The 13580-nt window shown below is 36.5% G+C and overlaps 1 protein-coding gene across 3 annotated transcripts in view; it reads right to left on the reverse strand.

Annotated features, from left to right (window-relative positions):
• Positions 1 to 13580, reverse strand: part of dnmbp (dynamin binding protein) — a 72698-nt gene that overhangs the window by 7884 nt on the left and 51234 nt on the right. For 2 of the 3 annotated variants that reach the window (XM_065262901.2, XM_065262899.2), the window contains 7 exons: positions 8980 to 9176; positions 8805 to 8904; positions 8573 to 8720; positions 4624 to 4641; positions 1809 to 2008; positions 382 to 512; positions 189 to 293 (listed from right to left, as the gene is read on the reverse strand). In XM_065262901.2, coding sequence (XP_065118973.1) covers positions 189 to 293; positions 382 to 512; positions 1809 to 2008; positions 4624 to 4641; positions 8573 to 8720; positions 8805 to 8904; positions 8980 to 9176 — 899 coding nt within the window. The remainder of the gene's footprint in view (positions 1 to 188; positions 294 to 381; positions 513 to 1808; positions 2009 to 4623; positions 4642 to 8572; positions 8721 to 8804; positions 8905 to 8979; positions 9177 to 13580) is intronic. The other variant, XM_065262900.2, reaches the window with a different exon arrangement.

The raw sequence follows: 13580 nt of genomic DNA on the forward strand, positions 1-13580 counted from the left end.
TACTTTGATCATCATTTACATTAATGCATTTGGCAGACACTTTTTCCAAAGTGATTTATAGCAGATTCAAGTTATCAAACCCGTGACCTTAGTGTTGTGAGTAAAGCATTGCACTTTAAGTAGATAAAATGCATAATTTTTGGTAATAATAATGTACATTCATGTATGTTTAAAAATGGTTTCAGTACCCTTATATGCTGTAGATAGAGGGATATATCCCTGATGAAGGATTTAATCAGTCGCTCCTGGAGTCTGAATCTTTTCTCTGCTTCATCGAAAGCTTCATCTTTAATCTGAGAAAGAGTGAAGGAAAGTTTGGTAAACAGAGCTTGTGAACAGATTTGGTAATGTTGATGTGATGATAACAGGGTTGAGAGGTACCTGAGGTGAAAATCCAGTCAGGTGTTTCAGATGGCTGCTTACTCGGTTGGACTTCTTGATGATGGAGTGCATACTCAGCTTTGAGATCTTGTCGATGAGTCGATCTTCATCACCCTTGCGATACTTCACCACTATAAACAAAAGATGGCGCTGTTGAGTTATAAAATATTCATGGAGACACAACAGGCAGTTAATATTATATAGCTGACCTATGTTTCCATGGATATGCAGTGTTTTGATGGCTAAATACGTTTAATATATTAATCATTTACTTTCACAACCTATTGTTTCACTTCGAAGACATTTATGAACCCACTGGAGTCATTTGAATTACTTTCTATATGTGCTTTTTGGAGCTATGTTGACCCTCATACTTCCTTACATAACATGACAGTATTTTAATATAAAATTATACATTTACATTCAACCGAAGAAATGAAGTCACATTAATCGGAGTAAAATTTGAGAGCATTTGTCTATCAGGGTGAACTACTAAAGGAGTAATAAAATCCAGATAATTTACTCACCACCACGTCCTCTAAAATGTTGATGTCTTTCTTTGTTCAGTCGAGAAGAAATTATGTTTTTTGAGGAAAACATTCCAGGATTTTTCTCATTTTAATGGACCCCAACACTTAACAGTTTTAATGAAGTTTAAAATTGCGATTTTAAAGGACTCCTAATGATCCCAAACGAGGCATAAGGGTCTTATCTAGCAAAACGATTGTCATTTTTGGCAGGAAAAATAAAAAATATGCACTTCTAAACCACAACTTCTCATCTTCCTCCGGTTGTGTGATGCGCCAGATCGACCTCACGTAATACGTCACCACGTCAAGAGGTCACGGATGATGTATGCGAAACTACGCCCCAGTGTTTACAAGTGTGGAGAAAGAGGACCGTTCCGACGTTGTTTTATGAGGAATGATACTAATTAATGTCTTTGTGTCAGTTTATTGTTTAAGATGGTTCGCAAATGTACGTTTCATATATGTAACCCGTGACCTTTCGACGTCATTACGCAATTACGTGAGGTAGTGCTGGCTCGTCACACAGCCGGAGGAAGATGAGTTGTTGTGGTTTAAAAGTGCATATTTTCTATTTTTCTTGCAAAAAATGACAATCGTTTCACTAGATAAGACCCTTATGCCTCGTTGGGATCGTTTAGAGTCCTTTGAAACTGCAATTTTAAACTGCATTAAAACTTTTAAGTGTTGGGGTCCATGAAAGTCCATTAAAATGAGAAAAATCCTGGAATGTTTTCCTCAAAAATCATAATTTCTTCTCGACTGAACAAAGAAAGACATCAACATTTTGGATGACATGGTGGTGAGTAAATTATCTGGATTTTTTGGACTAATCCTTTAATTACTTCAAGTGCTTCATTATTGCTCACTATGATGATATTCAACATGTACATCACATACCAAGATCTTTTCTCCTCTTGTATTCATTGATGTTAACATTGATTTCTTTGATGGACATGACAGCCTCTGTGAGTTGTTTGCGGTCATGGTGTGACTCTGGTGTGGTGTTGAGCAGTTCCATCAGCAGCAGCGGGTATCGCATTACTCTCTGAACCGGCTTTATCAAGAAGGAACCCAGATTAATGTAGTTCGTCTTTCCCCTGTGACACAACAAAAGGAGGAGAGATATTTCGATGCTTATTAAGGTTGCATTCTTCATCCTCCTCTGACAGCATGACTGGGTCACAGAATACAGAATCGTTTTCATCCATCAATTATCCATTGGCTCACTGTCACCTTTTTAAAAACACGGTTACATTAAACACAGTAGGGCACTAAGATATTTTAACATGAGAACAGCACACATCTTCTGAATGAATACTGCACATATTCTTATATGGTATATAACATCCTTAAAACAACATAAATGTACTTTAGAAGCAAATTTGCATAAGATATTACATTTAAAACAAGTAAAAGCAATTTGTTGATGAGTTATACTGTTTGGTCTACTATTTTGCTTAAGTTGCTTTTGATAAGAGCATTTACTTAATGACTAAATGTAACCCTGGACCATAAAACCTCATAAGTTGCACACATACAGTACTGTGCAAAAGTCTTAGGCCACCATGCCAGAATTAGATTTGTTGTTTTTGCAATGTTATAGTGATCATATATAATTGTTTCTCAGTCTCTTTAATAGAATACATCCAGAAAATACAGCAAATGTGTATATAGTATTAAAAACTGTATAAAAATGTAAAATGTGATGTGTCAAGTTTTTAGGGTAAATTCCCCTTCTACTTGAGCAATAGCAGGAAACTGCAGGATCTCTTCAACCTAAATAAAATTAAATCCTAATTTCTAATTTTAAAGAAATTAGTCTTTTTACTTCATTCTGTTAAAAAACGCCCAAGATGTGTTTAGTGTCAAAGAGAGGTCACACTAAACACAGACGATGCTTAAATAAGACATTTAGTCCTGAAAATTATTTTTTTTTGTACATATTCCTGTATTTTCTGTTTGCATATTAATAAAATAGATTAAAAAATAAATATGAATGGACACTAAACTTTTAAAACAACAAGTCTGGTGGTGGTGGCCTAAGACTTTTGCACAATACTGAATAGCATATATATATATATATATATATTTTTTTATATATATATATATATATATATATATATATATATATATATATATATATAAAAATATATATATATATAAATAATATATAAATATATATATATATATATATAAATAAATAAACATGTATGTATGTATGTTTGTATGTATATATAATTAATAATATGTGTTGTTATATTAAGGACTTCATTTGGACAACTTTAACGGCAATTTTCTCAATACTTAGATTTTTTTCTAATAGCTGTATCTCGACCAAATATTGTCCGATCCTAACAAACCATACATCAATGGAAAGCTTATTTATTCAGCTTTCAGAGGATGCATATGTCCTCATGCATAGTGGTTTGTGGTCCAGGGTCACAAATGTAAATTTTAAACAAACAATTACAGCTTTGAAATCAAGTTTTATATTGAATATTTTCTTTCTAAAGTAAATGGATCTTATTTTAAGGATGCCCATATATTTTTTATTAAAACAAACTTTTTTATAGCATATATAACAAAATATTTAAAAACAAATGAATCTGAAGCCAATTCAGTCCTTCCAGAAAACGCAGAGTTTTTTTGTGGTTGTTGTGGGCAAAAATCCTTGATCTTGCGGCACGTTTTCTTAAAAAATGCGATGGAATATGCAGGATATTTATGCAATTTTTTGCGATGAAATTGTGTGTACTTGCAAAAATTGCAAAAAAAAAAACATTTTGTTACAAAAAATTGTTACAAAAATGCAGGGATTACGAAATCATGCAAGCCGCACATATTTTGCGCATGGAAATCTGCAATTTATGCTGCGAAAGGGCAGCATATTTGAAAAAATGCGTCCCCCGCATAAATATGGAGACTTTGGCTGATTATGCGTTAAATCATGCGATCGCATAATCACGTTTTTCTGGAGGGACTGCCAATTACTTGGCTTGAATATAATGAAATCTTCAATGTTACAAAGAAAGAAGCCTGTTTAAATAAATCAACACATACACAAACAATTTGGGTTATTTTCAATCCAGTGTTGGACCAAAAAGGGATGAACCCAGGCTGTTAGGTTTTAACTTAACCTATGCTGAGTGGTTTTAAGCAATCGTTGGGTGAAATACCGTATAACATTTTTGTGAGTAAATATAACCCAGCAGCAGCATTTGTCCCCTTTTTATCCAACGTAGAGTTGAATATAACCCAGGATTTTATATATAGTCCTCCTTCACTGTACATTCATTTCTGCACTTTAACAAACATCATCACTGTTGTATTGTTTCACAGCTTCAATTCCCATATCATCAGCTTAGAGATTGTGTTAATAATTGTTTAACATGCCACCAGAAAGCATTAGGTCAGCTGCCAGACAAAAAATAAAGAAATATGAACCAAAATAAACAGACATTTTCCCACAGGAATCATATTTCGATTTGACTTTGCAATTGACCAAAGTCAATCCAAAGCACAAATTGCATTAAATTTGTGCATATTTATCAAAATATGACTCCCGGGCAAGAAAATGGCAACAAAACACACAGCGCGCACACACACACACAGCAAGGCCCCTGGTCACAAACACAAGGAGAAAAGGGTTATGCTGGTTAATAAATGTTGAGCATGCTGTCAGGCACTTCACATGCAGTCGCTTTAAACTTACCACTCACGGTATATCCCTCTGTCAGGATGAAGAAGAGAAAGAGAAACAAAAAAAAACACAGTGTTGGGTTAAACCACCTTTATCTTTCATTGGACGAAAGCTATTAGAAGTAATGTTCATGTTTAAGACAGCTTATTTCTTAAAAAAAGTCCTATTCTCGCGACTAGATAGTGCAAAAAGGCAAGGTAACAAATGCAAAACTATTCCCGATTAATATGCTGCCCGTTGCCATGGCACCGCACGCCGCGGGTGACCAGCTTCAAGAGCGCAGTAAGCCCGTGCTGGGGCCTCCATTGGCCCCTCTCTGATCTCCAACAGAGAGCCGAAATGAAACGACAGTCTTGTGCTCGAGTGCGTCTCTGAGAGCAAATCTGAAAGTTTTCATTATTGGATCTCCAAGGATTTATTTCTCTAATTTACACGTGGCTTTATTACAGTACCATCTTGCCAAAGTATCAACAGCAGTTTTCCAACCGGAGCCATTTGGGATAAAGCTTAGCTGTAATCTTGGCAAAGTAAATGCTCATTTTGCAAATGCCCTGATATTTGATACAAACAGGCCCAAGTTCAGACCCCCCGCCACAATAAGCTTTCCAAGTTAAATAACATTTCTGGGAATGAAAATCTGGCGAATATTTCCTTCTGTTCTCTGTTTGATCTAATGTTATGCAAAGTGCTACAGCAAATACAACGAATAAACACACTACGCTAACAGGAAATGCATTAGGATTAAAGCAGTAGTTAAGTGGATTAATGATAAATGCCATTGTTGCTTTAGGCAAATTGTGTTTAAGTTTAACTGGAAAATTCTTATGGCTTTCAAAACCCAATATTATTTTCTTTATAACGAAACACAAAGGACATTTCTCAAAAGGTGGATTAAGTTGTTCTTCACTTAAATTTAGTCACGGTCACCTTCATTATGAGAAAACGAAACTAATTTTGAGGTGGTTTCTCAGACAGGGTTTATCCTAGTCCCAGACTAAAATGCATGCCTCTTAAAGCAACACCAAAGAGTTTTTTTTACCTTAAAATAACGCTTCCAAAACAGTTTCAGTCGTTCATCCACTCTAAACAGGGTGAACAGCACTTTCACATTCGCTTTGCAGCCCTCTATCGGCCAAAACCGCACTAAAGAAGTTTCCAAACGTCGGGTAGTGGTCCTGTAGTCCGAGTGAATACTACAAAAACTTGCTTTACGGCAGACCTACAATCCAATCAGAGCCAGCTATGCCTCAGTATTTATGACAGTGGGTAATGGACAATTACGCTTCTAACCTGTAGGGGGAGCAAAGAGCCAAAACTCTTTGGTGTTGCTTTAACATATTTCAGTGCCATTGTTTTGTCTCAAGATGCGCACCAGTAATGTTTTTGTTACTGTGCAAAAGTCTTACTGTTTGAAGCATCAAATTCACGTCTAGTTTGCCGCTTGAACATTTATGCTGCGTTCACACCAGCCGCGGTAGAAGCGTCAAGCGCGAGTGATCTCAATGTAAAGTTAATGTAAATATGCGTTGATGCGCGTCTAAAGGTCTCGCAGCACAAATAAGGCGTGTAGCGTGGCGCGGTAGACACAATTCCGCCTCATTCACGCGTCTAGTTCGTGCGAATGGTCATGGCAAATGCGCGACTTGAAAAATTTGAACTTTGGCGGAAAAAAACGCCCCACGTTAACCAATCAGGAGCTTGTTCTAGTAGTGACGTGATTGCAGAAAGCGAGCAGAGTCGCAGAAGCCCTTCCCATGACAAGAATTTCCGCGTGAATGTCTCAATGACTAGAATTTCACGCGCGAATGAAGCAAGTAAACTCAAAATGTTCAAGTGGCAAACTAGACGTGGTAGCCGCGAATTTGACGCCTCAAACGCAGCTGATGTGAACCCACGGTTACAGTTTACTTGCTTCATTCACGCGTAAAATTCTAGTCATCGAGACATTCACCCAGAAATTTGCGTCATGGGAGGGGCTTCTGCGACTCCGCTTGCTTCCTGTAATCACGTCACTACTAGAGCAAGCTCTTGATTGGTTAAAGAAGCGCGTTTTTCTGCCAAAGTTCACATTTTACAACTCTAGAAGCGCAAATGAGTAGGGCTGGGTATCGATTCAGATGTACCAGATCGATTCGATTTCGATTCACAAGCTATCAAATCGATTCGATTCCGATTCTCGGTTACATTTTCGATTCCGGTTCTCAGGTAGGTTTTTATACTCGATTCTCGATTCAACTCAATGAATATAGATTTAATATAAATACTATATTAATAAAAAAGAACAGTGAACAGCAGTTTACAAGTGGGTAATTAATAAAAACAAATTAAAAGCCACAAGTCTTGCTTGCGAAATCTAAAATGCTTCCATTCCTCCGTTCAATGTTTGCGGAAATAAATATGAAAAAAATCGATTCTGCTCTTGAGAATCGATTTTTAACCGACCACGTTTTAAAAAACGATTAATCGAAAAATCTATTTTTTTGCCCAGCCCTACAAATGAGGGGAAATCGCATGTACAGCGCTGCGCTAAATGCCTCATTCGCGCTGCGTCTTCACATTGACCTAACATTGAAATCACTCGTGCTTGATGCCCCTACAACGGCTGGTGTGAACGCAGCATTAGGCCACCATGCTACCATTAGATTTGTTGTTTTTGCAATGTTATAGTGATCATATATAATTATTTCTCAGTCTCTTTAATAGAATACATCCAGAAAATACAGAAAATGTGTATGTAGTATTAAAAATTGTATAAAAGTATAAGCTGAAGTGTCAAGTATTTAGGGTAAATTCACCTTCCACTGCAGGATCTCTTAAACCTAAATGAAATTTAATCCTAATTTCTAATTCTAATCAAATGACTTCAGGACTTCAGTCTCCTCAAATAAGCTCAAGATGTGTTTCGTGCCAAGAAAGGTCACACTAAATACTGACTGATGCCTGAAGAAGAAATTTAGTTATGAATTTTGTTTTGTTTTGTGTACATATTTCCTGTATTTTCTAGTTTGTATCTGAAAAATAAATATGAAAGGACATTAAAACTTTGCTAAAATAACAAAGCTGTTGATGGTGGCCTAAGACTTTTGCACAGAACTGTATATATTGTAAAAACTACTTAAATGTCCTAATATAACTTAAGGCCTAGTCCTGGATTAACATAAACCCTGTCCGCCGGTATCCTCCCTTTTATGTTCCAATAAGGGAACATCACACAGGCTTCGAAAGACATGAAGGTAAGCAAATGACAGCAATTCCTGTTTTCGACTGCGCTATTCCTTTAACTAAACTGGGATGAAACGCTGACCAGCAGCCCTCACAAAAACAATGAAACCAACCGAGTGGTGAAACTAGGTGAGGCACATTCCTCTCTCGCCATGCATTACTGAACCACTATTATATAGATCAAAGGATAGAAACAGAAAGAGACAAACCTTTTGTTTTTTATTAAATCTATTATCATCTGTGTTTTCCTCTGTACTTTACTTGGCATGTGCCATACTAACCAGGTTAAAGTATAACATCATGAATAAATAAAAAAAGCAGACAATGAGACGGATGAAGAATTTTTCCTGTTTGGGAATTCCACAGATGCCTTTAGTCAACCTATATCCAATCAGATGAGTCCATTCATAAACCTGAATTAAAATGCGCTTGTTTCTACACTGACACATCTTACTGTTGACACATACTAGAAGACTGCACACCTTGTTTACTATGAACCAGAAACCAACTCTCCAAGCTATGTTATGGATGATTTCAAATACCATTGATTGTTCAAGTGTAATGTTACGTACCAAACAATTAGTCTGTTAAAATTTCACACTTGTATTATTAAAAACCATGACTCATTGCATTAAGACTTCTATTTATACGCTTAACCGGATCGGAGATCATGCATTGGTAATAGTAACCACACCATGCAATGTTTTGAAGATCTATGAGACACCATGACTGTCTTTACCTGAGCTTCTCCAGACACTCGAGCACGTGTTTCTGGATGTTCTCATCCTTTTCATAGGCCTCCAGTAATGAGATAGCATCATCGTGATTTTGGCAATAGACCTTGTAAACCTCTTCCAATTCACTTTTGTATTCCAAGAACACATTACCTGGATGAACATATAAATACAATCTTATAAAACAGCAACATAAGATAAGATTAAAAAGCAAAAAATGTAACGTTTTGCTCAAACCTATGGAGTCTGTATCCTGGAGACTCTTGTAAAGTCGACGGGAGAGGTCGATTACGGAGTTGATGTTTCCAAAGAGACCGTCAAAGTCAATACTCTGGACCTACACAAAGTATGTAGGTATTAAAAATGAGGGTTTGCATACTTCCAATACTAGATGCGAACACCTAATACTGACCTGTTTCTCCTGCAGAGGCTGAATGATCTCCTTGACACACATCTGAAGATCCTTAATGAAGTCGTGCTCTGTCTGCAGAAGCTCATCGATGACTTTTAATCTCTTCTCCAGCATCCTCTGTTCAGGATCTTCAGTGGTGGCCGCTGATGCAGGGGATGGTTCAAGAGACTTGGGCTGAGAGGCGAGTAGGGTCATCTCTGATGCAAGAAAAAGAGCAACTTTATTTAACTACAGGGTTCCCACACCTTAGTTAAATTCAAATTCAAGGACCTTTCTAGGACTGTCCAGGTCCAATACCCTTAAATTCAAGCACTAAATGTGGGGAAACATTTCAAGTGAGAGCAAGGTTACATCGTGTTACCTTTTAAGATACATTGTTACAGTTCCCTTTCGAGGGAACTCACGCTGCGTCACTGCGGTGACACTTTGAGGACGCCTCCAGGGTTACGTATGTCTGAACTTGTATATCAAATTCGACCAATGGTGAGGCTTAACGACAAAGACAGGGTGACGCGGGAGCCAGGAAGTATATCGCTATCTGAAATATTGCCAAAGACGGCTTTACAAGGACGCAGAAATTATGGCAAGGGAGACGCAGCGTCTCGTTCCCTTTTCAGGGAACAACAGTTAAATACCTAACCCGAGACATTTTTGTCAAACATAACTATGCAAAAAAGCATTTTGGTATGAATCAACATTCGCATACAGAAGTTATAAGAATTTAAAGTGAACAGTTTAGCACGTGTGCTTAAAAGGTCTAGAATTTTTATGACATTATCCTACACCACACAGGGAATACTATGGATTTTTTCCAGAAAACCTCTTGCATAAAATAGATTTAAACACTTTCAATGACCTATATCTATGTATGTATATTTTCTAAAACTTCCCAGGGCCTTGAATTTTTTCCCCCAGATTCACAAACTTTCAAGGACCCGTGGGAACCCTGTAACTAGCAAAATTGCATCCAGTCATGTAAAATAATGGCTGTGAGACCAAGCAGACGCTTCTGAAAACTAGCTGGACTGGCAGTCATTTAGTTTTTTTGTGCAAAACAACCCAAAAGACTTTCAGCGGTCTGTATAGATTATCATACCACTAAAAAAACCTGTTGATTAGGGAAGGAAGATATTATAGGCTCTACGTGTTGCCAATGGCCAGCCAGAGGATGTCATAGCTTGGCATTGAGTTTGCTCTTTGATCAACTTGGTCAAAAATGGCCCTCAAACGGTTTTGGGATAGGAGAGTGTGGGAGGAAGAACGCTCTCACGCGTCGATGCCTCCCCACAATGCACCCTGAAATGGTGATGTGTATGGAAGCACAAAAGACTGTCAAAGCACCCAATGGGATGTGGAAACTACTCTCAGGAAATGGGGAAGGCATTTGAGAAGTGGACTTGGGAGTGTATTCACAAAAAAACTATACAGAACTATACACAAGAATTAAATTAAACAATGATGCAGAAAGCGGTATATATACAGTACTCATGATTGGTGAGTGTGAGATTTTTTATTTTCAAAAGGAGAGATAAGCAGATTTAGCTTTAGGCTTTTAAGCCATGTGGTGACTCACGTTGACATCACGCTATAATAAATCTTCAATGTTGCTGATTCGTTCAAATTCTGATAAGAGATTGGAAAATCAAATTTGAATAGCGTTGTAATGTCGATGCAAATCTGACATTAATATCTGGTGGATATTAAGTATTATTTTAAACAAAAATACTAATATTTTTAAATGAAAGACAACATAAATCAGCACTTACAACAAGTTTACATTAACTTTTAAGAATACTCGGAAATAAAGTTAATGTAGTTGTGTATACAGTGCTTTCCTCTGATGTTTCAAGTCTTGGCATCACGCGAATGGGCTTATGCATAATGTGTGGTCCGTTCTAGCTACAGGATAAAACAATGTTTGGTGTATACAGCATCAACCATCCATGTGCTAATTGTTCTACTTTACATATTACATACACATATTAACTCTACAATGCAACCGGTTCTGACCCACATTTAGTTAACAGGCCTAGTGTATTCATTAAAAATATGTTACAAAAAACAAATTCTCCCACAATTGTTTATTCAGATTGTCTCGGTTTCCCTCTATGAAGCTTAAATGGGACGTACAAAATATCTATGGTGAATCTTTCCCACAAATATAAACAACACAAGCAGGAAACAGATTAACTCTGTTATAAACAACCCGATCTGTAAATACCAGATTTATAATTTCTCTCTCGTTGTCATAATGAAACTGTATTCTGAAAGTCCCATATGAATGTCAACTAGTTATGCTTACTGATTTTAATGGTCTTGTTTATGGTTTCTATGAAACAAAACCAAAGCTGTTTCGGGTCGCTTTGCCATCCGTGGGCGTGTGGTAATTTAGGATGTGCAAAGGTGAAAGGTGCAAAGGTGAAAACGAGCGTAAATGTGCAATACGCAAGCAGGAAGGCAGACAGAGAGATAGGAAGAAACGTGTTAGTGACAAGGTTCATTGTGTTGTGGTGTGTTAAGAGCTTTGGCTTTACTTCAAGACCATGTGTGCCAGCGCTCAAAGAGATCAGAGTATGTGCCATGGCCTGGTCAATGGTAAAGACAGTAATCTTGACCAGGCACACACACATACACAATAGCTTTTCTTTCTATCTCTGTGGACGTAATTCATTGTGACATTTTGTTTGGTCGGCTTCCAGCGTCACTCTCCAGCCAGCATTGTCCGTGCGGCTTAAATAAGTTTTTTTTAAAGTGCAGACCCAGGGGTAAACAGAAAAGAGGTCTTGTTTAAAATTCTGACCCTATTAAAATACTGTATACTTTACAAAACAAATATTAATTGTTATCGTCACAGCTTGACAAGGATACATATAACTAAATGGCACATTCTCTGATTTGATGGGAGATTCACAAAGGGAATTTATTTAAAATATTTTTGCAGAATGCTTAATAGATGGGTCAATGATGTGACGTTAATTATTTTGTGTCCGTATGTTTCAATTTAATGTTAAAGGGTTAAAAATTTTAAGTAAATTAGCAGATTACTTGCATACATTCATTTTGAGGACCAAGTCTAAAATTTCTTGTTTTATTTCATTTTGAAAAATAATGGGGGATAATTGCAAAACATGTCAATGTGGTGTAACCGGTCTGTGTCAATTGGTGTAACTAGTATTTTTTTTTAAATGAAAATATAAATATATTCATCAAAAAGTGGAATGAAATATAATTATCTAGTTAAATGTAATATGATTTTTTTTACATATATTTTTACATCATTTGTCAAAGATTATTTAGAAAACTGAGCTGTTTTAAGCATATGTCAGGAAAAATATTACAAAAACGCATTAAAATGTACATTTTGAAATAACTAATAAAATGATATTACATTTTTTTATGATTACGCTTACATGCCATCAAGGTGGATAAAATATTTGTATTTTTCCCATTCTTTGGCGTATGTGGCAGTTACATCATTTGACATTTTCAGGTCCATTTAGTCTTAACTTTCATAAAAATGGTTCAAATGTAATTTTTTATTGCATAAAATTAACATAAAAACACTATGTGCATTGAAATAAACCTGATGCATACTTTTAAAACAAGTTTTTTAAAAAGATTTTTGAATTACTCATCTTGCAAAACCGTTTTTGTCACTGACCTGAATAAATAGACTACTTTGTGTTCAATAAATTGCTATTTTGGGAAATTGGGTGTCCAAAAGGCTAAGCACCCATCCACACGGAGACGCATTTAGCTGTATGTAAATATTTTGTATCATATCGGAGTGTCGTCCAGATGTATCCGGCGTTTGGGAGCCTAAAACGGTTATGTTTTTGAAACTGGGTCCAAGAGTGGATACATCTGAACACGTCACCATTGCGGCTTCGTGTGCACAACCAATCCATATATTTTGTGAAATGATGATGTCATCACCTCACGCCTTGACCCTAGTCAGACACCGCTAGTACGTCAAATAACAGCAAAAACAACAACAATGGCCTCTTCTTCATTTTAAGTGTATCTCTGTAGAAAAATTACAGCACCACATACTGGTCTGGCATGTATACTACATTTGAGTCGTTTGAGTGGTTTCGTGTCTAAGCAAGAACGTATTGAGACGGCACCGTGTTTACGGATTCTGGATTGGATAGGGAAAGTTCTGGCTTCATGTGGACGTGGCCTAAAACCACACTGAATACTTTTATTTAAACTGAAATAGAACTTTTGAAAAGGATTTAATAAAAATCAAACAAAGGAATATTATGGCATTGAATGACTTATTTGTAATGCACTACTTCCTTGTACTGATTCTGTGGTAACTAATCAAACAAGCAAATCTTTGAACAATGATCATATCGCTTTGTTGTTCAAAATGTTACAATCCCTTGCATCCACCAAAGCATACAATCCCTACATCCGAAATAGCATAATGTAACAGTAAGTACTGAATTTAATGAAGTACATACTCATCCACTGTTAAAACATTGTTTTCTATATAGTATGAATATATGTAGTGTGAATGAAATTTGGACATATTACATCCCCCATGTCGATATAACATGTGACATACGTCGTCATAACAACAGGTAAGCGTTAAC

Source organism: Paramisgurnus dabryanus, chromosome 1 (genome assembly GCF_030506205.2).
Source record: "Paramisgurnus dabryanus chromosome 1, PD_genome_1.1, whole genome shotgun sequence".
NCBI classification, from domain to species: Eukaryota; Metazoa; Chordata; class Actinopteri; order Cypriniformes; family Cobitidae; genus Paramisgurnus; species Paramisgurnus dabryanus.